This window comes from Mirounga angustirostris, unplaced genomic scaffold (genome assembly GCF_029215605.1).
Source record: "Mirounga angustirostris isolate CCGP_5_RB_7025 unplaced genomic scaffold, mMirAng1.0.hap1 SCAF_16, whole genome shotgun sequence".
NCBI lineage: Eukaryota > Metazoa > Chordata > Mammalia > Carnivora > Phocidae > Mirounga > Mirounga angustirostris.
The window spans coordinates 1,612,683-1,639,852 of record NW_026991724.1 but is presented as its reverse complement, the minus strand read 5'-3'; the positions used below and the strand labels follow the sequence as shown (position 1 = coordinate 1,639,852).

The 27,170-nt window shown below is 54.8% G+C and overlaps 1 protein-coding gene across 12 annotated transcripts in view; it reads left to right on the top strand.

The window, feature by feature from the left end:
• The window catches only part of BANP (BTG3 associated nuclear protein), a 131,761-nt gene that overhangs the window by 53,577 nt on the left and 51,014 nt on the right, over positions 1-27,170 (top strand). For all 12 annotated transcript variants that reach the window (XR_010408190.1, XR_010408191.1, XM_064581180.1 and 9 more), the window contains 3 exons: positions 794-969; positions 14,416-14,655; positions 22,866-23,033. Coding sequence is in view for 10 of the 12 variants with exons in the window: in XM_064581180.1 (XP_064437250.1) it covers positions 794-969; positions 14,416-14,655; positions 22,866-23,033 (584 nt within the window). In the remaining 2 variants the exon portion in view is untranslated. The remainder of the gene's footprint in view (positions 1-793; positions 970-14,415; positions 14,656-22,865; positions 23,034-27,170) is intronic.

Below are 27,170 nucleotides of genomic sequence, written 5' to 3'. Positions count from 1 at the left end.
GCCGGGGTTGGAAGCGCGTTTTGTCTCTGTAAACAGGGAAAGTGCGTTTCTTCCCCTTTCCCCATGCCTACCAGGCCCCGTGAAGGGATGTTGAGAGGGCCGTGGAAGTCCCAGGTAGCATGTCTCCAGGTAATACACACAGATGTTTTGAGCCCTTTTTGGAGCTGGTGGCTTGTGTGTTGTTTCTCTGGCAGGGTCTTATTGCTCCACGTCAGGATCCCTTAGAGTGGTGAGAACATCCCCCAGGAAATTCTTGGCTGGCTTTTTAGACCCACTTCAGTGTTTTTTGTCGGCGGGAAGAGTTAGGAGTGATAACTGCCATTGACAAAGCTGACTCGCTTCCAGAAGGTCTAACGGTGTGGCCTGGATGGGGTCAGTGGGAGTCTCCAGGCTCGCTTCCCACTTCCTCTTGATCCGGTCTTTCCTGTGACATAGCCTCGGAAGTTACTCAAATGTCCACAAGTTTGCAGGATCACCTCTGTGATCAGAGAGCTGCATTCTAGGCCTTGAGTCCCAGTGCGTTGTGATTTTACTTCTTTTGCGATATAAACATGTTTGTAAGTTTCTCAATTCCATACGGTTTCTTTCAACCCCAGACTTTCGGGCTGTTCAGTTGCTGTCAATCTTAGTAGAGAGAGCTGTGTGGGCAGCCTTGTGAGCTGCCACTCCGGGCACAGTTAGCTTCTCTGATAAAGGAAGGAGAGAGAAGAACATGGCAGTGCCTCAGTGCTAGTCTCTGCGAGTCCGTCGTGTGCTCTCACAACATTGGCTGGTGTTTTTGTCTCCCGCTCAGCGCGGTGCCCGGGCGACGACAGAACACCATTGTGGTGAAGGTGCCGGGTCAAGAGGACAGCCACAACGAGGACGGGGAGAGCGGGTCCGAGGCCAGCGACTCCGTTTCCAACTGTGGACAGTCAGGAAGTCAGAACATTGGCAACAACGTCACCCTCATCACCCTCAACTCGGAAGGTGCGCCTGCAAAGCTTCTTTCCTTTGCCTGAATGGCAGTAGGTACCGTTTTGTGTTTTGTCTTGTTTTTCTACTTCTTAGGAAAGCGAGACGGTCCCCGCCTTCTGGTGGTTCAACTTCATGGTTTGTCAGCTTCCGCAGTGGTGCCTAAGTGATCCATGCTCGGTCGAAACGTGCTTCGAATTTTGAATTTGGATCTTGTCCCGGGGCTGGTGGTGTGCAGTCTGATCCTCACGATGGGGGGCAGGACTCCCAGCAGCAGCCACCCCAACCACCATGCTGCAGCCCCCGCACAGCCGTCCTGTTTGTCGCTTTCAGCGCAGGATTCAGTACGTTCCGTGAGCTGTCTCACACGGTGTTTTTTGTGTGAGGTGATTTTGCCCAACTGTAGGCTACCATGGATGTTCTGAGCACGTCTAGGGTGGGCCGGGCTCATGTGAGATGCTTGGTAGGTTAGGGGTATTAATTGAATTTTTGACTGAACATTTTTCAAGCTATGATAGGTTTCTTGGGACATAACCCCATCCTAAGTTGAGGAAGATCTGCAGATGTTTACTGTTTTTATTTTTATTTTATTTTTTAAAGACTTTTTTTTTTTCCCCCAAGATTTTATTTATTTATTTGACAGAAAGACACAGCAAGAGAGGGAACACAAGCAGGGGGAGTGGGAGAGGGAGAAGCAGGCTTCCCGCCGAGCAGGGAGCCTGACACGGGGCCTGATCCCAGGACCCTGAGACCATGACCTGCGCCAAAGGCAGACGCTTAACGACTGAGCCACCCAGGCGCCCCCGTTTACTGTTTTTAAAAAGTGATAGAAGAAAGTGAGAACAACATGGCGTTTCATGTCCAGAGATCTCTGTCAATCCTGCAGGCTTTTTCTGTGTGAACACAGGCACTGTGTGATTTCCGGAGCTTTCCTCCCCTGCGGCATGGGGACCTTCCACGTCCATGCACGTCAGTCATATTCCGGAGGCCTTCTGACGACAGACTGTTGTGCTTTCATAGCCGGTAGCCGGTCACCACCTTCGGCCAGAGGTGTCTCCACGTCTCTGCCGAGGGCCCGACGTAGGTGCTCAGGGGGGATTGTTTCTCCTCCTCCGAGAGGCAGAGGGAGCCGCTTGGCCGTGCCTGGACGTGAGGCTGTTTCACCCATACCTGGCTTCCCGTCGCCCTGCGTCTCCTGCCAGGGTCTGATGTCTGCTCTCGACTGGCCCTGCTCCGCACAGCCGGCCTCACGTGCCTGGCACCTTTGTCCTGCCTTTACGGGCCAACTTAGGCTTCCCACGTGGCTTTCTACAGCGTCGGGAGGAGGGGGGACAGAGGTGTTCAGTGCTGTGGTACCGACTTCGAAAGCCTGGGTTTCGTTTTCTAGTAAACTTCTCAGGTTTTCTGGTTTTGGGTCTGAGTTGTTGATTTTTACTAAAAGAGCTGTTTAGATTCCTAAAGACAATGATGTAGATTTACTGAGCAAAGATTTTCCTGTTAGACCAGTTACCATATATGAAACATTGAAAACAGTGTTTTTCTCAAAGTTTTGCTCACGTCTGACGTAATTTGCTAGAATGGGGACAGCAGAGCAGGAGCGGGGAGAGAAACAGAGCTTAGGCACAGCCTTTCTTTAAAACTGAGATCTAATTTAAATACCCTAAGGTTGACCATTGTAAAGCATACCATTCAGTGGTGTTCAGTATGTTCGCACAGTTGTGTAGACATCATCCGGTCTGATTCTAGAACATTCTGTCATCCTGGAAAGAAGCCCCACCAGAGTCACTGCCCATTGTCCCTGGGAACCACTGGTCCACTTTCCATCTCTGGAATGACCTGTTGCAGGCACTTCCCACGTGGGGTGGCGTGAAGAGAGCGCCAGCCCTTCACCCCTTCCATCGCCGGGTCCTGCTCCATCGTGTGGATGGACCATGTTCCTCTGTTGGTGGACACTTGGGGTGCTTCCAGTTTCTCACTGTGATGACCGTGCCTGTCCAGGGGTTGGTGAGAACCTGTGTTTTCGTTCCTCTTGGTAGGCACCCGGGAGTGGAATCGCTTCATTTTTTTACACATTAAATTTGAGGACGAGAGGGATGCCCCGGTCCCAGCTATTGGGTATTTAACGTCCATGGTAGAGATGGTGCTTGCAGCGATTGCAGAGAACTGATTGCTCTGTCTGTCCCTGTGGATTCTGGGTCGATAACCCAGCAGGTCTGGCCAGCCACTTAAAGCCTGATGTTTGTTTGGTTTAAACTGCACCCACTGAGGAGCTCAGTACTGGAAGGTTCTGGGAGTTCCTCGGGTTATCTTAAAAACAAAATATTTCATCTTTTTAAGTGTCTTTGATGTGATTAATGTGAAAAATATTTCATTTGGGGAAACTGCAGAATGCTGCTAAATGAACACAGAAAAAGAGATCAAACTTCGAGCTTATAATATCTGGGAGAAAAAATACAGATTTTCTTTTTATCTGCGTTTGAGTTCTTGACGAGCCAACACACTCTGTGGGAAGCATTACTCTCTAGGAGATTGTGTCTGTTGGACATGACTGATGGACAGTACCTGTTGTTAGGATTGGGACAAACGTGCAGAACGTGGGTGGCTTAGGTCATGGTCCCGGGGTCCTGGGATTGAGCCCCACGTCGGGCTCCCTGCTCAGTGGGGAGCCTGCGTCTCCCTTTCCCTCTGCCCCTGCTCATGTGCTCTCTCTCTCTCTCAAATAAATAAATAAAACCTTAAAAAAAAGGATTGGGGCAAACTAGAGAAATTTTTCTGATACTGAATTTTACTTTACTTTGAAGAAGAGATCATAATTGGGGACCATTCTGCTTGACCATTGCATTAGGAGAAAGCATGCTGTGATGTGTGCTTTCTGCTGACTCTGCCCCGAGAGGGGCTCCCCCAGCAGTCTGACTTCTGACCGTGGTTGGCGCCCGAGGGCACGGAGGTGGATGGGGTCCTCGTGAAGTGGCTGCCACGTATGGACATGCTGGGGAGAAAGCTCACCATCAGTGTGTCTGTGTCAGGTTTACCATCGACCTGTAGCGGCGTCTTGTGTTAAAACCTTCTCTGAGATGGGTGAGCACCTTCCCTGCCACGGCTTCCCCATGATGGGCTCAGCTGGAGAGACTGTCTGGTCAGCTAGTTCATATTAGAGAGGCTCTGTTAACACGCAGACCTCTACAGGGCTGTGGGCTCGGCGTTGCGTGGAGTTGCTGAGTTCCTGATAACGGCCCAGAGCTGTGAGGAGACAGATTGCTCTTAGAAAAGTATGTAAGTGCCTGCAGTTTTAAAAACCACAGGTTTCAAAGTGGTTATTTCTTAAGAATTCCAAATGGTTTGCATGAATTGGTGTGTTGGTGTATATCAGTTTGGAGTCCCGTTATTTACTGCAAGGCACCATATCTTTATTTTTTAATTTTTTTCAAGAGAGAGCAAGTGGGCACGTGGTGGGGGGAGGGGAGGGGCAGTGGGAGAGAGAATCTCAAGCACACTCCCCGCTGAGCAGGGAGCTCGATGCAGGGTTCCATCCCAGGACCCTGGGATCACGACCTGAGCTGAAGGCAGACGCTTCACTGACTGAGCCCCCCAGGCGTCCCTAACATAAATTCTTTATGTTGTCATATCATTAAAAAACATTTTATTGGTGATCATAAATGGGCTCCTGAAAAGAGTGCGGTTACAGACAGGTTAGTGCCCAGTGAAAACCAAGTTGATGAAGTCAGGCTGATGGAAGAACATGACAGGTCAGGGGAGATGGTCTGCGAGGCGATGCCGGGTTATGGGGTTCTGGAAGGGGCAGCGTGTGACACAGATGACGGACACCCTGTCTGTGCCCCATGCTTCCCAAGGAGGATGTCCTTGGCCTCTTGCTGTAGTCACGGTTGAGGTCGTGATGACTCGCGCTAAGGAGGGCGGCCCGGCCTGAGTCGGTGGCCTTGCCTCCGGTCGGTGGTGGGCTCACGTGGTTTCTGTGGAATGTGCTTAGAGTTGCGGGGAAAAGACTTGGCTCCAGTACCAGAGACCGTTTGTTTTTTCCCTTTTCCTTATGATCCTGTATGTAACTCAACCTTCTTGAATTGCCCTTTTAAAGACCCCAAATTATCAATCTGTTCATAGCTTACAGGTGTCACCTCACTCCCAAATAAGCATGGTTGTTTGGGCTGCGGGTACACAGCTAAATGTGTCTAATCCCAGAAAGGTGGGCCATCTGGTTTTTTAGGTCGGGCTGGGGGTCGAGTGTTGTCCACACTCATTTCAGGCGACATGCGTGAGTAAGGGGCACAGTCAGAATGTACCAGGTTGTAAGAGTCCTGTGTGATCCGGGGCTGGGGGTGGCCAGCCTGGCAGGGCCTGTTTTGGAAAGTCGTGGTCAGCTCGTTCCAAGGGCTGCCCTCCATGAGCACAGTCAGAGCCCCTCGTTCCCCTGGCCCATGGGCCCCCGTGTCCTCACCGCCCCCTCTCCGCGGGCCATGGAGAAGAAGTTCACAACTTCTTCCTGGCCTTATCCTTTGACTCGAGAAGCTAATGATGTTTGCTCCCGGAATGGTCTGGTTTAGGAGGGGGACGCAGGGAGCTGGATGCCCCGCAGAGTGAGGGCCAGAGGAGAGGCGTGAGCACTGGGCTCCTGGAGCCTCTGGAGGGGGTGGTTGGCACTCAGGTTATAAAAGTCTCTGGGCGACGTCAGAGCTGGGCAGCGCAGTGCAGCGATGGGCCCGGACACGGATCTAATGCCATTTTGGAAGAAACTCCATGTATTCCTGCTGATCCCCCACATTTCCTAAGGTAACTTCTGTGACTGTGACCAGGCCCCAGAGCCTCTGAAAGCAAGAGTGGACAGCATGGTCCTGGAGCTTCAGAGCCCAGGGTGCACTGGGGCAAATGCCCAGAGGCTTCCCGGCAACTTTTTCTACTTGGCCCTTTTTAAGGCTTCAGCTTGGGTGCCGTAATGGGGTGTGTGTTGGGACACGTGGGGGGCACGGCCCCGTCTGTGGCATCAGCCCTGAGGGCACAGGCTGCTGCCCAGGGTCTCACAGAGCCCATGTCAGGGCGTTGCCTGTGCTGGGCTTTCATCTGGAGGCTCTGGGGACGGGCCTGCTGCTGAGCTTGGATAGCAGAGAAACGTAGAGGCAGAAGAATGTGCACCCAAGTTAAACTGCAGCCCCCACCGCTGTCAGACGTGCAGAAGGGTAGGGGGTGACTGGGGCAGGGTGGGATCGTGGGGTCCAGACACGGTGAGACTGTAGTGTCCGTCTCCCACCTCTCACGGGGAACTCGGGCTCATGGCCGACACACAGACTGCTTCAGGGATGCTCGAGTAGAATCTTTTTTTCACTTTAAGAAAGGTTTGAGTGTCTGGGGTAAAAAATTTTTATAATAGAATTGTTGACTTCCCACTCAACAACAAAAAACCCCCCAAAATTGTCCATTCCAAAAAAGCATTTTGAAAGAAAATGGTAGAATGTACCATTTCTAAATTGAAATCTCTGTAATTTGTAGTTTGTGGAATGTCAATTTCACAGATTTGAAATTCTCCAGTTTGGTTTCACATGATCATAGAACCCCTGGTTTTGCAGGAAGGATGACGTGTTGGGGCCGCCTGGCACCCACTGCCGTCCTCTGTGCGTGTGGCCGTTTGCACTGTTTGGGGCCTGCTGTGGCTATCCCTTCTCCTTAGATCTTTCTGGCCCCTCTTCTTATGCCGAGTGTTCATTAAATATCCACTGACTCGTGATGGGGATGAAGATTCTTTTGAGACATCTGTATGTGCTGTTCATAGAAGTTTAGCAGATGGCCACAGCTGACAAGTTGTGACAAGTGTTGCTTTCTTTTTATGTCAGAATAGGCTCCAGGATCCTGGAGTATCCTGGCACACGATTCTTTTATGGGACAGATAATTCTAGGTAGCACAACGATCAACTGTTCCATATATAGGGGCGCCTGGGGGGGCTCTATCAGTGAAGCGTCTGCCTTCGGCTCAGGTCACGGTCCCAGGGTCCTGGGATCGAGCCCCGCGTCGGGCTCCCTGCTTGGCGGGGAGCCTGCTTCTCCCTGTGCCTCTGCTGCTCCGCCTGCTTGTGCGCGTGCACGCGCTCTCTGTCTCTAATAAATAAATAAAATCTTAAAAAAAAACTGTTCCATGTGTTACACACAGAATTCTTTTTTTTTTTTTAAGATTTTATTTATTTAAGAGAGAGAGAGTGCACGCATGTGTGGGCATACACAGACACATGCGGCGGCGGGGGGAGGGCAGGGGAAGGGGCAGAGGCAGAGGGAGAAAGAAACTCAAGCAGATTCTTTGCTGAGCATGGAGCCCGATGCGGGGCTCGATCTCACAACCCTGAGATCATGACCTGAGCCAAAACCGAGTTGGATGCTCGACCGACTGAGCCACCCAGGCACTCCTACACACAGAATTCTTATTCTTTGCTTCAGGTGGAAGAAATTCATTATCTGCGGGTGTAGTCAGTCCTTGTCCTGGGCCTAGAGACACTGAGTCACGATGCACATGTAAGGTAATGCGGCCTGAAGGCTGCTAGGGGCTGGCCCACGTTTGCCTGCTCTGTGAATTCTGTAGGGATTTACCCTGCGATACCATTCCTGTTGGGAGCCATTTCTTCCATTTTATGCAGTACATTGCTTTTGAAATTGATCAACAGTTTGGGCAGCTTTTACAGAAGCCAGATGAAAGTTAATTTTTGGTATAGTTGGAAAATACAGCCCGACCGGTCATGCCTGTGAATCTGTTCTCTGAAGACTTGCCGGAGATGGCGGAAGCCGCCCTTGAACGAGCTTGACCGTGAAGTTTGCTGTGTTGTGGACCTGGCACCGTGTTCCGAGTCTTTGAACCAGCCTGGAGCCCTAGTGGGTCAGAGAGTGTTGGCTTCTTTCAGTTTGTTCCCTGCTCACCTCCCACGACTGTGGAGAGCTGAGTACGTGGAATGTCAGCACCAGCCAGCAGAGACACGCTGTGATGGGCGGCGCAGTGGGTGTGTGGGGCCCCTGGGAGCAGAGTGGGACCCACACGCCTGTCTGAGCAGCACGTTCCAGGGAGCCCTTCCCTCCCTCGGAGCTACGGACACAGGGGATGCCGTGACTGAGATGTTTCTGGTGGCTGGCGGGTAGGACCCCACGGGCAAAGCCTTGTCATCTTTGGAAAGAGGCGAGACGGTGAGTTAGGCTTGGTTGGAGCGACATGGCATCTGGAGTAGCTGCCAACCTGCTAGACTGTCCCCCTTGCCCCTCCGAGGTCACGCACAGGTATGTGCGGCAGTGGCGTGAGTCGTGACGCCCCTGGACGGAGGCGGCTGAGCAGGGAGCCCCGAGGTGCAGTTCGGCCTGTGAAGTCGTGGCGCATGGTTGGTGCTGAGTCCGTGCTGTCTGGGAAGAGAGATTTGCGCGAGCCTGGGCCCCGGGCCTGCCGCTGTCCGAGGGATTGCGCGTGGTGGTCTCGGGCACATTGGCCTCCGTGTGCGCCAGCGAGTGCTGAGGGGGCGTTGGACGCCGGTGGCCCTTCTCCGTTTACCGTCGCCTGCCTGCCGCTGCCGTCTTGCTGCGCCCCCCTGCTCCTGTCATCTTCCCGGCGCTGAAAGAGACCCTCAGAACGGATAGTTGTACGAAAGGGTTTCCAGGGTAAGAAAACTCAAGTTACTGCTGAAGGGCCTTTCTTAAGGTTTTCAGAAGTGCTAGTTAATTTCATTGAAGGTTTAAATAATTGGAGTAGAAGGTTAAGTTTATTTTTCTTACAATCTGGTAGTTTTTAAATAAGGCCAGTAGAGTCTGTCTGTTGTGTCAGATGCCCAAACTGACCAAGCTATTTTAGTAAAATAAATACATGCTTTTTGAATGGTCAAAAGGTGAATTTCTCAAATATTTATTGTGAGAAGGTGTTTCAACTTGTTTCCCACTTAAAAGACATGATTCATTGTCGCTGGTGAGAAGCTGGAGGCCAGCCTGGGTTCTTGCTCCCAGGTTGGAAGTGAGTTAGGGCTGAGTCCGTCCAAGGGGAGCAGGCCTGAACCGGCAGGTCAGCCCCACGAGCCCGTGCTGGACGGGCACCTGAGTGTCTCTGGCGGTCCTGTCCTCTTGCCTCGGGGTCATGGAGGCACTGCCCGTCCGTCTCCCGCCAGACTGCAGATGGTGATGGCGGAAGCCCCGGTCCCCTCTCCCGCTGGGACAAGTCCCCCACTTCCACGGCAAGGATTTTTCATCTCTTTGTTGGTCACTGTTACTCAGGCTGTGGTTCTTGTCCTTGCTTGACTTCTTGCTCTGGAGATGAGCGCGCACCTGTCACTCACAGGGCATCTAGGGACGAATCAGTTGTAAACAGGTCAGAAAAAGCCTTGTAAAATTTTGAAGTGCTTCATTGGAGTAAAATTTCTGGATAATTTCCCACATTACCAGAGAAATTTAAACCATTACTTTCAGGAATGATAAGGAGATGGAGGCTAAGGAAAGTTAATTTTTAGACTAATGTACTTTTTGGGGGGAGCAGCATCTCCTGAAATAATACTATAGGAGTTTGAACTGATGGGCACCTGGGTGGCTCAGTTGGTTGGGTGACTGCCTTCGGCTCAGGTCATGATCCTGGAGTCCCGGGATCGAGTCCCGCATCGGGCTCCCTGCTCGGCAGGGAGTCTGCTTCTCCCTCTGACCCTGCCCCCTCTCATGTGCTCTCTCTCTCTCATTCTCTCTCTATCAAATAAATAAATAAAATCTTTAAAAAAAAAAAAAAAGAGTTTGAACTCTCATCTTTCATCCTCCAGAAGATTCTGGTAACATTTCCAGAAGCCCATGTGCTTGGCACGGGGGACAGGCTCTTTTTGTCTATAGGCCGGCATCAGCACAGAGCAGGGCCCTAGCTGGACGTGGAAGCCAGCTTGCTTGGTTGGCGTGGTGAGGGGATGGCCCGGCAGCGTCCACGGACACTGTTTCCTGATTCCCCTGCTCCTGTTGGGGCGTCATCAGCGGAGGGAGGACACTGTCTTGGCTCACATAGTGCCTTCCATGTTCTGCAGCTCCTTGGCAGAGACCCGTCTTACTGATGATTATTTTTGACGTGAAGACAATGAGGTTTAACGGTCACTTGTCAGTTTGTTCACTGACACTTTGCCTTCACGTAGATGAAATCACTTTATCCTTCCTGGGGAATCAGGTTGAAAGCACTTGCATTTGCACATTTGGCTTCTGCGTCCACATGAATGGAATGTCTCAGTGTCCGTTTGCTGGCGTTTCCATTGTTCCTGGAACTGTGAGGCTCTCTGGCGGGTGACGTTCGGAAGAATGGCCTTTTCCCTTGTGTGTCACTGTGTCGGCTCCAGGGACAGAGTACGGGGTTTGACAAGGTGAGGTGCTCCTGGCAGAGGCATGTGGCTGTCAGAAGCCCCCATGCTGAAGGGTCTGGTTCGTGGGGCAGTGGAGCCGGCAGGAGACCTCGTGGCCTGGACAGCTGGGCTTTGGTGGAGGAAGACACTTCCCTGGGGTGGGGGGCCGGGGCAGCCTGGGTGGCAAGCTGGTTCTCAGGGCTAGGGGCCGTCATCCATCCTTGTCCTGTGCACTCCAGGTACACCGTCTCAGAATGGGTTTGACAAAATGTGGACTCACTGTTTGGAATTAAGTTTTAGACTAATGTACTTTTGGGGGGAGCAGCATCTCCTGAAATAATACTGAGCCCCTGTCCAGTGTTTACACTGCTTTAAAAATACCGTGTAGGGGCGCCTGGGTGGCTCAGATGGTTAAGCGTCTGCCTTCGGCTCAGGTCATGAACCCAGGGTCCTGGGATCGAGTCCCGCATCAGGCTCCCTGCTAGGCGGGGAGCCTGCTTCTCCCTCTGCCTCTCTCTCTCTCTCTGTCTCTCATGAATAAATAAATAAAACGCTAAAAAAAAAAAAAATACCGTGTAAACTGGGAGCTTGCTCAGCACAGTTACGTTACTTCTTATTCCCGAGAAGCGATCTTTGGCAGTTAAGCCCTTGTGCTGGCCCACGTGCCATGTCCGTGGTGGTCAGGGAAGCAGGTGCTGCGCTGGCCCGAGCCCCTCCTGGCTCAGGTGCTGCCACCCTTCCCCGCGGGCTCACAGGGATCCTCCTGTTCAAATACTTAGGTCCGGAGATGCTGCTTGGTGTCGGTGACACCGCCTTCGGTCTGATTGTACATATTCACAGTGAAACCAGCAGCGAGTGGTAAGGGAATGGGGAAGGTTTCAGCGCCGTGAGTCCTGGTTCTTCTTGGACTGCTGAGTAGCCACATCAGTGGCCATGTGTGTCCTCTCTCACCCCCCCAACACACATGTCCCCTACCCGTCAGTTCTCAGCACAGATGGGGTCACTCCTTTGTCCTTCCTTCCTCTTTCCCCTACTTGCTTTGTGGCTTGACTGCGGCAGGTGGAGGGAAGTCTTTCCACTCTGTGTGGTGTACTGAAGACTGGGTTCACTGAGGGTTCACATCCTGAGCATTAGACCCAGTGCCTGGCATAGAATTGCCCAGTAAGTATTTGTAGATAAATCAGTAAATACTCTAGAGGTTGGAGCTGTTTTGACAGTCCAGATAGGACCTGGAGACAGCCCCCGCAAGTCCCCCCACATCTGCATTTATTTATTTATTTATTTTTATTTTTATTTATTTTTTATTTATTCATGAAAGTCAGAGAGAGAGAGGCAGAGGCAGAGGGAGAGAAGCAGGCTCCCCGCCCAGCAGGGAGCCCGACGCGGGACTCGATCCCAGGACCCCGGGATCATGGCCTGAGCCGAAGGCAGACGCTTAACGACTGAGCCACCCAGGCGCCCCGCCCCACATCTGCATTTAGATCACTCGTCCGTTTTGTTTTTCTTTACGTAGGCTAAACGTAGTAGTAGCTGACGTTCAGAAACACGCGTCTATGGAGCCATGTGCTCATGGCACCATCTCTTCACTCGTAAAGGCCTGATGTTTCTCAGAAGTGGTAGTGCTTCCTCGTGGCTTATTCTCAGTCGCAAAAATCAGATTGGTGATTTGTTTTCTGTCCTTAGCTAAAGCTGGGAGCGTAGCCTCAAACCCCCTAAGCAGTATTCCCAACCGCCAGTCGGCCCCTAATGGGCAACGTGGTCATCTTGACGGGGCTGCTGAGCCTCGCCTGATGTTCATGCAGATCTCATGATTCGGGAAGCTCAACCGGGAGAGGCTCCCCGTGAAGGGGGCAGGGTGTGTGAGTCACAGATGGGCTAGCTACTTGCTCTGCTCCAGGCCTTTGGCAAAGCAGGGCACGGCTGGCCGCCCCTTTGTGGGGACCTCTTCCTGTGCACGGAGATCGGAATGTAAACATCTCGACATTTCAAAATAAAGCTCGTGCTCTCACGACCTTGAAGCCGGGATGGCCTGGCCATGGCGTGACCTAGCAGCGCACTTGACAGAAAGCTGGTGTCTCTCTCACACCCAGCCACGCAGGGGAGGTCTCATCTCTCCGTGCTAGCGCCCCTGCTCTCCCGCGGTGGCCTCTTCACGCTGCGATGCTCTCACACCTTCCCTGGGGGCAGTGTCAGAAGAGATGGGTGGGGAAGCGGCCAAGTTTCCTAGCGGAACTGATGGTTCTCTTGGTTTGTGATCCTAAGTGGGGTTTCCTTCTGCCAGAGGTTGAGGCTCCTTTGAGTTGCTGTTTGTTTGTTTGACGACCACGGAGCCCTTTCACATGCAGACTGGGCCACTCCGACGGCTGGAGGCTGTTACACGGAGATGGAATCCGTGGTCCTCCGTGGTCAAGCAAAGCCACGCCCCTCGCTCCGGGCCTTGCTTGGAAGCCAGGGGCTGGCTGTGAGCGTGGTCTCCACCTCACGGTGTCCTCCCCGTCTCCCACGGGGAGCTGGCGAGGTGCCCGTGGATCTGCGGCCAGCACGCCCCGGGTAGAGAGGTTTCTTCCGCGCCACTGCCTGCCCCCTTCTCTCTGCATGTCAGCGTTGTGCCTGTCTCACGATCATCGCTGTGGCCCTGCCGAAGGCAGAGAGTGTGGGGATCCTTCCCCACCCGAACGCTGAGCTCTGGGTGTTTGCATTTGATGTCACCCTTGAGAAAGCCAAAGTTTGGGGCATGTCGTGATTTTCAGTTTGCAGAGGCAGAGCCTGGAGTTGCTTGCACAGGAGGCCCTCCTCCCAGAATGTTCTCCTTTGGGAAATGGCCAGAGATTAGACTAGGCAGCTAGACAAAGGAGACCTGGAAGACTGACTCTAAAAGTGGCCGGTGTGTGTGGCACCCTGTGGACCAGCGCCTGTTTCCAGACAAGTTCAAGGATGAGGGGTCCATGCCCACAGAGCACACAGCCCCTTGGCGACCCTGCTGCTCCTGGGTACCCTGCTCCTGCAGTCAAGCAAGGCCGGGGGGTTTTCATTCTGTAAATAGTACGTTCGAGATTTTAGAAGGACAGATGGTGCATTTCTCACGGTTAGGGAAGGCACGTGCGCAGGGAGCGAAGGGTCACAAGACCAGCAAAGAGATGACAGTGCTCTGAGCCGGAAGTTAGAAGGTGCTTTCAACTGAGACTTCCCAGTGCCTCTGAGAGGTCAAAGGAGGGAGGGGAGCAGGGCGGGGAGGGGTCCACAGGGCAGGACAGGGGAGACTCCTGTCCTCAGGGAAGGACTCTGCAGCGAGAAGGACAGTATGGGCCCGTCAGCACACCCCTGGAGCCCTCTGTCCGTGCGGGGCCACGCCACCGAAATCCCCTGTCTCCCTCAGGACGTGCCTGGCTTCCAAGTGCTTTTCTCAGAGCGGTTCCGAGGGGAGGCTTGAGTGACAGAGTTGTGTGTGGGTTCTCGTGGTTCCAGAGGCAGATGCTGTCCGTGTGGCCGTCCTGCTGCTGAGGGCCTCCAGATTCAGGGTCAGGACCTGAAGGAGCCTCCCCAGTCCCTGACTCTAGTACTCCGAGACCACCCTTGTTTGCTGCCCGTCCAGATGCTGGCAAACTGGAAACAAACCCAGTTTTCATAAGTTGTGAAGAGAATCTGTTGTTTGAGGCTAGCGCTCGTTTGGTGTTGCCTCCTTGGACACACAGGCCCGTTTGGGGGGTATGGGCAGCATCCTCGGCTGGCCCTGCAGGGCCTTCTGTTACCAGACTTGTGAGGGCCATGGACAGGCCTGTCTCCCTGGCCGCAGACTGGCCAGCAGGGCAGGGCGCTCTGCCTTCCATTTACTTTTCGCCGAGTTAGCGAGGCAAGCCTCGCCCGTGGAAGCCGGTCTGGAAAGCAGAAGAGTGTTTCCAGGCTCCGTGCATCCCTCTGAGACGGGTCGCTGGAAGCCAAGGCGGCCCTTGTGGGAACGATGCGCTGGTTTCTGTTCATCACATGTCCTTTGTGTCCCTGGGGGTCGCCCCCGTGCTCCCGGCCATGTTTTGGGAGTTGGGGGAGCAGTTCGCCGGCGGCCTCCGTGGAGCGTATTTGAGCTGCGCACCGGGCACTCGGGTTCGTGCGCTTAGCTGAGACCGCCTCTTCTCTCTCGCAGAGGACTACCCCAACGGCACGTGGCTGGGCGACGAGAACAACCCCGAGATGCGGGTGCGCTGCGCCATCATCCCGTCCGACATGCTGCACATCAGTACCAACTGCCGCACTGCTGAGAAGATGGCGCTGACACTGCTGGACTACCTCTTCCATCGGGAGGTGCAGGCCGTGTCCAACCTCTCGGGCCAGGGCAAGCACGGCAAGAAGCAGCTCGACCCCCTCACCATCTACGGCATCCGGTGTAAGTGTGGCCCTCCTCTTTCCCGCCCCTCCCTTGGTGCCTGGTCAGAGGTCGGGGTCCTACAAGGTGGCGATTCGGGGCTGAGTCCGGACCTGCGCTCGGGGCTGGAGCATCTCCCTTAGTAAGTGCCGCTGGTCCTGCTGTGGGAAAGACACGGGGGGCGCGGCCCTTTCAGACCCTGGCCTCACCGGTCCTCGGGCCGCTCTGGAGGCCGGGGAGGGGCAGAGCCAGAGCCGACCTCTGCCCTCCGCTGACCGCGGCCTTTCCTGGGCTTCCCTGTGGCACGAGCAGGGTGCCGCGCGCCTCCTCCCTTTCAGACAGGGCTGCCTGTTTGTGGGCCGAGCTCCCCGACCGTGGCCAGCAGGTCTCATGGTCCTGGTCCTGATGTCCCCACAGCCTTTTGGCTTTCCTCCTCTTTGCAGAGTGCCCCACAGTCAAATCAGTCATCCCTGTATCCTGTTGGTGACATTTCAGGAGTGCAGGTGGCCCACGACCTTCGTAGTAGCACCCGCGTGCCTGTCACCCCTGGGCTTGTCCACTCCACAGAGCCGGTCTGCCTCCGGGAGTGACACAAAGCAGACAGACTCTAACACGAGGGCCGGGTAGCACTGTGTGAGACCCAGGTTCAGGAGACCCACTGTGGTTGAATATCAAGTTTAAGTCTGATCTAGCAAAAGGGGGAAAGTGTGTCACCCCGAGGTCACCGTCTCAGAGCAGAGAAGGGCGCTGTCCCGTCGGAAAGAGCCTTGTTTGTCACAAGAAACTCTCTTGACGTTGGTCCGTGAGCCTTCTGTCAGGAACAGAGAGAGGCTGGCTTTTCCCGTAATTATTGTAAACTAGCAGGAATATTTTTTTATGTGGCCACTTACACTGAGTTTTGATTAAAACTGAGGGTTTCCTGCTGACTGCAGAGATTTCTGGCAGTTGCTGAGGCACGAACCCAGCTCCCTGCTCACACTAGAGTGGCTCGTCATCCTGGTGTCCCCATTTCGTGGCCCCGGGCGTTCTGCTGTGCCCATCTGATCTGCCGGGGGGGGGTCTATCCCAGATCCTGAGGTTCCTCTCGGGTCTCTTCTGAGGGACTGTTCATGTGAGCAGCTGGCAGGAGCCCCTTGGGTGGGGACAGCGGTTCAGGGATGAACGTTTTTGCGAGGAGGCCACAGCAGTAGACATGTCTGACTCCGTGGGCCACCGCGTCTCTTGTGACCGCTCAGCTCTGGAAGCAGCCAGAGACAAGACAGACAGACCTGGCTGTGTTCCAACAGAACGTGATTTTTAAACGCAGGCGGTGTGGGCTGCCACCATCTGTCAGCCCTGCTCTGGAGCGTGAGGCTGGCTGGGATGCGCCGCTCGGGCCTGTGGAGGAGGCACGTGCTGTGCATGCAGCCTGAGGGCACGCGGTTGTGTGTTGACAGGCCGCCCCGTGCGGGAGGTGTGTGGAGATGAGCGAGAGTCTCCGCGTGCGGTCAGGTGTTTGTGAATGGCCACGGCCCTGACAGCGTGGGTGCGATGGGCTCTGGGGGGCGGGCGGCTCTTCCCGTGGAGAGTTGGGGGCTCCTAGAACCGGAAGCTGGAGGGTGGTTGCCCCTCATTTGGAGACATAGCTCAGAGCATCAGTCCAAGGAGTAGGGGCTCCCTGCACATGGGCTGGGACACGGGGTCCTTAGGCAGCGGCTTGGAGAAGGTTCTGGAGAGGGGGTGGGGAAGCCAGGCAGGGTGGTGCTCTGACAGAAGCACACGGTGATGGGCCGACGTACTGGAGCCCAGGGAGCCCGTGTGGGGGAACATGCTGCATTGAGCAGACAGCCCAGTCCTGTTTCTGTGTGTGGGCCGGTCGGCCCACCTGCGAGCCCTCCTCCATCGGGGAAGCGTGAGCTGAGCATCTCTCCTAGTGGCTCAGCAAGGGAGCATCGGTTTCCCCGGGCTCTGCGGGTTTCAGGGCGTGGCCCCCCGGCCCTGGAGCAGTTGGGCCTGCTGGCTGTGCTCACTAGCCATGGCACCCTGTGCACCGTGCCAACTGGGCCGAAGCCCCCGGCAGGTAACGCCCCGCGGGTGCTGCAGCCCCCCTAGGAGGCCTCTGGCCGTGCGCTCCTGGGGGATGGAAGAGCGCCGGCGTCTGCCCCCACGGTGACCGGTCCCCCCGAGATGCGTGCGTAGCGCCGGCTTTGAAACCGAGCTCTGGGGAGGGAAGGTCTTGGGCAGTCTTCAGGGAGACTGAAGGACGGGCGGTGTCTTAGCGGGGCTGTGTTGGGAGACTAAAGTGGGGGTACAGCCCAGGTCTGCACAGTGGAAGCAGCGGGGCGCAGACAGAGTCCAGGGATTCTGGACACAAGAGCAAGGCCTGGCTGAACAGAAACTCAGAAGGTCAGCATTATCGCTGTGCGCTGTGGAAGACCGTCCACTTTCTGTGTAGCAGATGACTCATTTACTTGCATGCTCGGCGGAGCTACGAGCTGAACGGCTGTATTTGCATTGCAGCCAAGTGCCAGGGCCCTGTGAGTGTGTTGGCGGGAGATTCTCGTGGGGGCCCAGGGAGGGCACAAGGGTTCTGGGAGGCAGGCTGTCCGGGGGCTGGTGGGGAGCTGCTCTGGACAGCTGCCTTGTGTGAGCAGCCAAACTTGGCCCTGTTTCTTTCCCACGCGGGGCAAGGCCTGTGGGTCCTTGAAGTGGCGGGGTTCCTGACCCAGAGTGCGCACATTTGCTCTCTCAGGCGCAGTTTGCAAAGAACGAAGACGTGTCTTTTAGAAAGGAGATCACGGGAACCGAGCGGGACTGTCCACAGGGAGCGCTCCCCAGGAAGCGGGGCCTGCCCTCCCCGAGCTTCCATCCCTCCAGTCAGGCCGCGGTTGAGAGGGCAGGCGGGCAGTCGCGGCAGCGGGTAGCAGCCGGTGCCCTGGCATGGGCTGCCTAACGGTGGCTCCGAGCTTGCGGCCTACCTGCCCCTTCGCCGTGTGCGCCCTGTGCCCGCAGTCTCCCGGCAAAGGGAGCAGAAGGGTGCTGGGTCGGGGCCCGCTGCGCTGGTGAGAGTTGTGCCTGTGGTGGCGCTCGGTGGCTTTACCGTGGACAGGCTGCTGTGTCCTCGACAGCAGGGGCCGTCAGGACGTGACATTCACAGTAGGTGGCGTCCGGCGTCTCCATCTGGAAGCAGGGAGCGGCTGTCAGGGGCCTGGGCAGGAGAGCGGAGCCCCCCGTCCGGTCGCACACACCCTTGCCTGCAGCTTCCCTGAAGCCCCGAGTAGCGGGGTCCTGGGGTGAGGAAGCACAGGCAGGAGCGGGTTTGAGTCACGACTTCGGAGTGCGAAGCGTGGGACTCCGGGCCGGTGCCCTTGCCCCTCGCTCCTACGCGGAGAGCGGCCCCCCAGGGCTGCCGGGTAGCGCCTGTGGCCCCCTGGTGATGTCGTCTCCCCCGCTCCTGTCCCAGTCTCACTGGGGAAAAAATTAGCATTTTGAAACGTACCGTAGGCTGGGTTTCTAAGAACTGCCTTTTTCATGAGGAAGGAGGGTCTTCTGAGAGGGAGAAATGGGGCGTAAGCTATTCCACGAGGAGCGCGTTTGCTCTTCTGGGTGTGAGCTTCTTTCCGGCTCCCGAGGAGTGACGGCTTCCCCCAGATTTGGGTAAGTTGACCATGTAGTTTGTGTGCTCGATGCGTAGGTAAGCACATCACCGTAACTTTACAGATTGGTAACATTTTCCTGAGGGATGTCACCCAAGAATGCAAGCACTTGATTTTCTCCCCTCGAGTTGAGAATATGGCCGTTGTTCTTGGGTTCACGGTCGCGGGTCCCAGCAGCCTGTCCTTAGAGCTGGACGGGCTGTTAAGCGGTGGCAGCTGCCAGGAAGGGGATGAAAGCACGTTCGGTTGGACAGCCCCGGCCCTCGGAAGGCATCTGGGAAGCCTGCAGACGTGGAGGGGAGATCCCGTGAGGCCCCCGAGCCCTTGGCCCAGACTCGAGTCCTGCTCTCGCAGAGGACTGCAGTCAGCAGTTGTGTGCCGTCAGCCGCCGCGAGAGAAGGCGCTGTTCCGTGAGGGCGCGGCGGTGGCACAGAGGCCGGCCGGCTCTTACCTGTGAGCGCAGGCCCACGTGAGCCGCAGGAACGCCCCGGGGCAGCTGCAACAAGCGTGGCACCCTGGGGGGCTTACCTGTCAGCCCCGGAGGCTGGAAGTCTGCACCCACCGTGTGGGCAGCGCCACGCTCCCTCCGGAGGGCCGGGGTGACTCTCTGCCCCTCCCAGCTTCTGCTGGTGCCTGGGCGTCTGTGCCGGCGCCGCTCCCCTCGCTGCCTGTGTTGGCACTCGCCTGTCCCCTCCCTGGGGGATGTTTCTCTTCCGTCCTTATAAGGACACCAGTCATGTTGGACTGAGAGCCCACGGTGCTCCTCGTGTGACCTCATCTTGATCACATCTGCAGAGACCCTGTCTCCAGGGCAGGTCACATTCTGAGGTCCGGGGGAGGACATGCATTTTGGGGGACAGTTCCCAGTGCCTAGGGCCGGGGTCCTTTGGGACTTGCTAACCAAATGTAGTGGTGCCTCACACAGCTTCTCTGGGGGTACCCGGCACGTGGGTTTGGGAACGCTGCGGGGCTGGGAGGCGGGCTGCTCGGCACAGCTGAGAGACGGGTGGTGCCCTTGCTCACAGGTCACCCGGACACAGGGCCGTGGGGAGGCCCTCAGGCTCTTCTCCCTTCGTGCTTCTCCGCTGTCGGGGAGCTTCTCCTGCTTGGGGGGTGGGGCTCCCCGGCTCTGAGGCCGGGACACCAGATACACATGGTGCATGGAGACACTCTGGCTGGTGCCCCTCACTCGGGGGCCGAAGATCCTGCTGCTTTTCTGGGTCAGTCATTATCAAGACTCGGTTTAGGAAATAAATTTCTGGCACTCAGTTTTCTGCTTTTCTTTGTCCTTGAACTTGAGATTACGTTAACAGTGATAGTGTTTTTCATTCCTCTGTGTACGATAAGCCCCGTGCCACCCACCAAGGACGTGAGATTACCAGCTTTGTTCCTTTTTCCCCCAGGGAGGCGCAGCCCCTCCGCGGGGCTCACTGTTGCAGAGCCGGGAGTCTGGTCTTAGGGTTCGAACCACTAGTGTCAGGATGGGCGTTCCGGGAAGTGGGAAGGCGGTGAACGGTGATGGAGCTTCGGATCTTTGGCGGTGGCCATACAGCTTGCCCGGGACGCAGTGGGAGCAGGCTTGGAGGGGCAGTCTTTTGGGGGGCGGCTGAGGGGCTTGCCTGCTGAACACTGTCCTCCAAGATGGTGAGGGGACAAGTGGCTCTCCTTGCAGATGACCCGAACCCCACGGCTGCCTGAGGACCCCGTGTGCTGGGGCAGTGCCCTGGGAGCGGCCTTCCGGCTGCTGTGTGTCCTGCCTGGGGCAGCCGTGGTGGCAGCTTTGTGGAGGGAGGCCAGGAGAGCAGAGGCGCCGGGTCTCCTGCATGTGCCCGGGCCGGCGGGCGCTGTGCAGGGCAGAGCGGGGAGGGAGGTGCCCCGGGGTCTGTGTGGCCACTTCTGCTCTGCTTGGTTGGGTGCCGGGAGGCCTGGATTTCAGGACCGTTTCTCACTCCTAACTGATAATCGGACGGGAACTGAAGCTCGGGGATTGGCATTCCTACTTCATGAGGTTTTCTTGGAAGCGTCAGCTAACGTAAGAGAGAAGTGAAAAAACAGTGTGAAAAAACAGTTAAATTCAAAGTAAGTTTTCTATCCCTCATTATTAAGGTTTCTCCTCCACCGCCCATTAAGCTGAGGTTGCTCAGTGCTGTCAGAAAGGACGAGTTTTTGGGAAAGTCAGAGGAAGCAGCGGTTTCACGGGCCTATAGGACCTCAGGTCCCCAGGCCGCCTCCTTACAAGCTCCGGAGGGCAGAGCTGAGGCCTGGGCGGCCTTCCTCCCGTGCCCCCAAGCCCACTGGGCTCCTTCCGCGTGGCGGGTGGGGGGGGGAACACGGTGGCTGTGCCACCAGGGGTCCTGGCGGCTGGCTGTTGGAAGGAGTATGTAACGTGAGGTTTTAGGAGGATTAGAAGTGGATAACGTGTAACTGTAGGAATGTGTTTTTTCTTCAAAGGCTGTAAGCCACATTTGAACTGGCAAATCGGTTTTTACGGAGTTGAATGTAAATATTAACATTTTTGCTTATTTCTTAGATTTATACACCTGTGTGTGTTGTAGATACTCATTTCTGTTCCTAACAAGTTTCTAAAATTTCAGACCGTGTCATTAATCCCTGGGGGCCTTGGGAAGGTTTCTCCCTGAGTGTGACGGTGTGAGGACAGGGGGACGGGGGAGAATATTCTTCCTTGCTGAAGCGTGTCCCTGGAGGGCCTTCTGAGGCCCGTGGCTGCCGCTTTCCCTCGTCTTGGAGAGCACCACTGTGTGACTGCAGCCAGGCACTGGGCTCCTGTCACCAGAGTTGGTAGCTAGCCCAGAACATTGTGAGTCGGCCCCGCACTCAAGGTCACACGGGGCACGTGGCAACTGCTCAGTAATTATTGATTACTGATCTGTGGTTACTTTAGAGAAGACCTGAAAATCAGAAAACAAAGAATTGGCCACTTCATATGTGTATTTCCTTTTCTGCATGAGGATTACAAAGTGCTGCTGAAATGACCTTGGATTATTTTTCTTTCTGATTCTGTAAATCCTGCTCCCCAGCCCAATTCCTTTTGGTCTGGGTTACAGAAATTTTGGTCGTTATATTTAGAGTCAGATTGGTCTTAAGCACACGCAAAGCCAAGAAGTGTCTTTCCAAGAGAAAAGAAACTTGACACTTCTATAGAATTTAGGAAAAGAAGCACTCCGTCTGGTGATTATCTCTGCGTGGGGGTCTCGGTGGGAGGAGGTTTTAGGGATCAGGCGTCAATTAAACTCTCAGCAGACAGTGTAAACACGGCTCTTCTAGCAGTCAAAACAGGTTGTTGTTCACCTCCATTTCTTTATTATTAAAATTCTGAATTCCGTTCATTTTCCCTTTGATCAGTAAAGTTTCACGAGCCGGCTTGAGAAGAGGTCCCCACATTGACGAGTGTTTCTTTTTTTTTTTTTTAAGATTTTTATTTATTTATTTGAGAGAGAGAATGAGATAGAGAGAACATGAGCGGGGGAGGGTCAGAGGGAGAAGCAGACTCCCTGCCAAGCAGGGAGCCCGACGCGGGACTCGATCCCGGGACTCCAGGATCATGACCTGAGTCGAAGGCAGTCGCCCAACCGACTGAGCCACCTAGGCACCCTTGACGAGTGTTTCTTGCCAGTGCTCGTGGTCCTGTCTTTCTGTTGACTTGGCCCAGAGAAGAGGTAAAGTGTCTAGTGAGGGTCTCTATCTGCCAGCCACTCTTCGGTGACCTCCCTGATCCCCGATTTCCTCGTTGATGGGGGGGGGTCTCTGGATGCCGAGCGGCATGTCCTGAGAGGGCTCTGTCGTGGAAGTGGTGAACACACGTGGGCGTCAGTAAGGTGCTCCGTGGCAAGGCTGTGTGCACCTCTGGCCAGCAGCGGAGCAGAGGAGATGCCCTCCCACGGGGTGTGCAGGGCTCTCGGGAATGAAGAATTACGTGCCTTTTGGGAGTTTTCCTCCAGACCGAATCACAGAAGCCAGCCTCAGACTCGGGCGGTGACGGCAGAATATCATCACATGAATTGTGACCAGCATTTAGTCTGCTGGTGCTGGGGCATCTGCCATGTGCCCGGGTGTGGGGGCTCTTGGGACACCAAACACAGTAAATATGTCGGTTCTCTGAGATGCTGGAGAGGTGGCTGGCACTGCAGGTGGGGGGACTCGGGGTCCGACGGGCTGGTTAAGGGCAGGGTCGCTGAGGTCGTGTCTGAGCAAAGGCTTAGGAGAGTGGGGGACAGCTGCAGGCACGGAGGCCCAGGAGGAGGCAAGCTGGGGCTTGGAAACAGGGCTCCGACAGAGTCATGGGCCCCAGTTCTGTTCTCCGCATTCGGGACATAACGTGCCCGGTGTGCAGTGCGAGCAGACAGAGTTGAGTGTGGGCGTCCTGGAGGCTTGTGGGGGCCCAGCACCCAGCTCGTCGCCGTGTGTACCGGTCAGCAGCATACCAGTTAAACCAGTGGAAAGAGTTCAGAAGGTCGCAGGTGTGTCTGGGGGAGGCGCTCAGACCCGTCCCGTTTCTGTGTTCGAGCGTCTCCCAGACAGCCAGGATGCAAGGGGAGGCCTGCGGCTCACGGTCCTTTAATTCGGGTGTGCTTTCAGGTCACCTCTTCTACAAGTTTGGAATCACGGAATCTGACTGGTATCGAATCAAGCAGAGCATCGACTCCAAGTGTCGGACAGCCTGGCGACGGAAACAGCGAGGCCAGAGCCTGGCCGTCAAGAGCTTCTCGAGGAGAACACCATCGTCATCTTCGTACAGCGCTTCAGGTATGCTTTGTCTGGCGGCCCAGAGTTCACACCGGGGGACTCGGGGGGAGCCGTCCAGAGTGAGCCAGCCGGTGAGAGCGCCGTGACCGGGAGCCCCGTTCTGTGCGTCCCCTGCGGGGTGAGTTACCTCAGGACCGCCGCTGGGGGCCTCGTCTGCCGCCCTGGGAGTGTTCTGGACGGAGGGCTTGGAGAGCAGGGCCTCGGCGTTGTCCTGACGCTGCTTGCGTTTCAAAGCAGGACGGTGGCGGCTGCGGCGGTGAGCAGCTGTGTTGTGTCCTCGAGCCGAGCTCGTTGAGCCGAGCGCTGGGGTTTGTGTGGGGACGGCAGATGGACGGGGGGCCCGTGCGGACTCGCGGTGCCCGTTACTACTGTTGTGAGTGTAGCACGTTAGTTACACTTACCCGCAAGAGAATGGGGACCTTCTAGACTCGCCTTTGAGGCATTGTTGGAGGACTGGTTTTTCCCGAGGAAAATGTTCGCTAGGAACGACAGTGTGATTTTAGTATTGCTTTCCCCCCAGCACATCTGAAAATATCTTAACAAAAACATTAAAAACGAAGTCTCCACAGCGGTGCCCTTGGTGACGGCTGCTAGAACCTGAGGCCCTGACTGCGGCTGGGGTCTGGGTCCCAGGGCAGCTCGGTCAGGGCTGCCAGGAACACCTGTTCTGAAGCACAGGGGTGACCGGGTCGCCGGAAATCCTTTAGGGTTTTGTCTTTGCGAGGCAACCTCAGGAAGCAGCCTTACTCCGGTCGTTTTGGGAGTAACTTGCCAGTAGTTCCCAAAGATGTTAGGTGGCCACACACATTGTGCCCCAAAGCCATGCTTCTGTGAGCGGCTGCCCTGAAGAGTCTCCTAGTGAGGAATCTAGGCCTTTCTGTTAGGATGAACCGTCTGTCTCGGGAACTTAGGGAGGTAGCCGCTGGGGGACACGCAGGAGTGGCCACTGCTTGAAGAAGTAGGCTGCCTCTTTGGGTCCTGGGACGGCAGGCGTCGGCACCTGGGCTCATGGAGGTGGTTTCAGGCAGGACAGGCTTTATCATCCTCACCCTGGGGTCCAGGTGGCCGAGCACAGAGCTGGACCCACAGTTGGCCCTCCCCGCGTGTCCCGAATGCACGAGGAGGAATGGCAGAATGGAGCTTTCTCCGTGGACACAGCACGTGCCCGTCTCCGGAGCTGCTCATGAGGCCTCGTGTCCCTGGGGAATTGTGTTTAGTTCTGATTCAGATTTAGTACGTCCAGACCTGCAAGTCCGTGTTTCCAAGTAGCAAGTGATGCCCTCTAGCTGGACCACACTGGGCTGTGGGAGCGGTTGCGTCTGGTCCGTGGTTGGGTTGTGGGGCCGGCCAACCCTGACCCTGCTTCTCACTCCGATTGGAGACCTGGGTGGTCTTTACCACCCACTCAGGTTTGAGCTCTGTTGTGTGCTTGGTGAATTTATGACGTTTTATGCTTATTTATTAGGAATTGTTCGTTTCTCTTCCAGTTATTAGTGTTTCTTTCAACTGAATGACAGTAATTCCGTTTAATGAGAGTTGAGTTTCTTCAGTTGTTTCTTTGTTTACACATATGTCAGTATTTCTTCTAAGATGCTCTGGGTTTGAGTAACTCTCTGGTGCAGTTGTCCTCTTGGGGATGGTGAGTAGCCACCATGTGAGCGCCTGTTCAGTGCCCGTGTGTCCTGGGCAGGCTTGGCATGTGGTGACGTGAGCCCAGGGTCCCAGGACGTGCTGTTTGGAATAGACCATGTCCATTGACGCACAACAGGACACGGCGGCACATCTCGTGGGCCCGCCCGAGTCCCGGCTCCTTCCTCAGGAGCACGCCACACCTGTGCCCAGGTGGCAGGGCTGTCCCTGTCCCACACAGCCTTGCCGCCTCCGCCGAGGTCTCTCTGCCCCGGTGTGTGTCTAGGGAGGCCCGAGACTGCGTTTCTGCGTTGCTACACCCAGTCTCACCCCTGCTCCCCAGTCTCAACAAGGGCCGCTTCCTGCACAGTCCGCTCTCAGCCACAGGCTTCCTGCTGAGTGCTGGAATTGAATTTCTGAGACAAACACAAAACGTGTTTTTTTCTTTTATCAAACTTTTAAAAAAATACGTGGCTTTTTTTATTTTAATGATTTATTTACTTACTTGAGTATGAGAGCGGGGGTGAGGGGGAGAGAAGATGGAGAGAGAGAAACTTAAGCGGACTCCATGCTGAGTGCAGAGCCTGGTGAGCAGCTCGATCCCTTGACCCTGAGATTGGGACCCTGAGCTCACGACCTGAGCCAAAACCGAGAGTTGGACACTTAACTGACTGCGCCACCCAGGTGCCCCTAAAAAGTCCACGGCTTTGTACATTTCTGTTGCTGTCATTGTTTCTGATTTTATTGTGCTGCGTACTTGACTAAAATCGGATAAAGCAAAGGAGGTGGTTAGCTAGAGGGCCTCTGGTTTCTGTCCTTGTCCTGAACGCGTACTCCCAGTCTTCCAAGGCAAATCTGAGATGGTGACAGAAATAATCCAGGACAATTCCTGGGTTCTTGGCTCAATTTGGAATGGGTACTGATTCCAGCTGGGTCTGCCTTGTTTACTTTTGAATTAGCAGACAAAAAAAAAAGAACTTGCAAATATGTGCTATTAAGGAAATTCTGAGCCCAGGCTCCTCTGTTTAAAGGTGAATTAGTGCTGTTGCTGTGAGCAAAGACTGGATGCTCACAAAGTCGGTTTGTTAAAACATTGGTTTTACACTCCCCTCTGGCCACAGCACGTGAACTTTTGCATGTGCTTGAGTGGAAGACGGCTGCATGTCCTGCTGGTGATGCTGCGCACGCCCCGCAGGCCTCATCAGTGAGCTGAGGGCCTCTCGCGGCTGTCTGCGCAGTGCCCAGTCGTTTGGACTTCAGAGAACCAGCCCTCTGTGTGTGCAGCCACCGCTCCTCTGGATGCGGAGACGAGGGGGCCCTCAGAGCGGCCCGCCTTTCTGATGCGCGCTCTGGCCGCGGGCGCTGCGGTCTGGAACCTTGGGCAGTCTCAGCACTGCCAGCTCCCGAGCGTCCTTGATCACAGACAAGGAACCAGCACGGTGTTCCGCACCGGACTTTGATGTCAGCACAGATTATGAGACATGGATTTAAACTGGTCTTCCCACTGAGTGACCGTAGGGAGCCACTGATTCATTGGGAGATTCAGTAATTTGAATCTCATACCCACATGTCCTGTCTTCTGCGGTTTCTTTAGAGCCTTGGGGACTGCCGTTCTTCCCGTATTTTTGAACCATTTGAGAATGGCAAGATCAGTTGATTTTTATTAGCCCTAGAGCAGAAATATTGGGGAACCTATTTGATTATGTAATTCTTACTGACTAGCAGAGTGGACTTTAGATGTTTTGGTCGCATACTGTCTTTAAGAGGTTAGAAAATGTGTATTCTTGGGGCGCCTGGGTGGCTCAGTTGGTTAAGCAACTGCCTTCGGCTCAGGTCGTGATCCTGGAGTCCCGGGATCGAGTCCCGCATCGGGCTCCCGGCTCAGCGGGGAGCCTGCTTCTCCCTCTGACCCTCCTCCCTCTCATGCTCTCTGTCTCTCATTCTCTCTCTCGCAAATAAATAAAAAAATCTTAAAAAAAAAAAAAGTGTATTCTTCCATGCATATTTTTAAGTTGACATTTTAAAATGTTGACAGCTAAAATTTTTCATTATACTTTGAAATAGAAAAAGATGTAACTTCTGACATAATGCAGGTGTTAACATTTTCACATACCATATTACTTTTTCAAACCTATTCAGTGGAATGTATATGTCATGTCAATTTAATGCCCACCATTAAGCTGTTAAAAAATACACAAAGAGCTTTTGTTGGGTAAGCAGACATTTTACATCTTTCTTTCTTCTCCTTCCATCCACTTCTCACTGAATCTCATCCTACTGTGATGTGTGTTTACATTTTCTTACTATCAATCCACCATAATTGCAGAAAATTGTACACACAAAATCAGAATGGTTTTCGGAGGCCTTAATGTTCTATGTGTTTAAGAAAATTCTATTAAGATATCCTTAGAACTGAAATTAATATGCAACACGTCAACACGGTGTCTATTTTGAATTAAAGGAAGTAAAGTTTTATTGGAAATGTATCTTTAAAGAAGTGGATGGGGA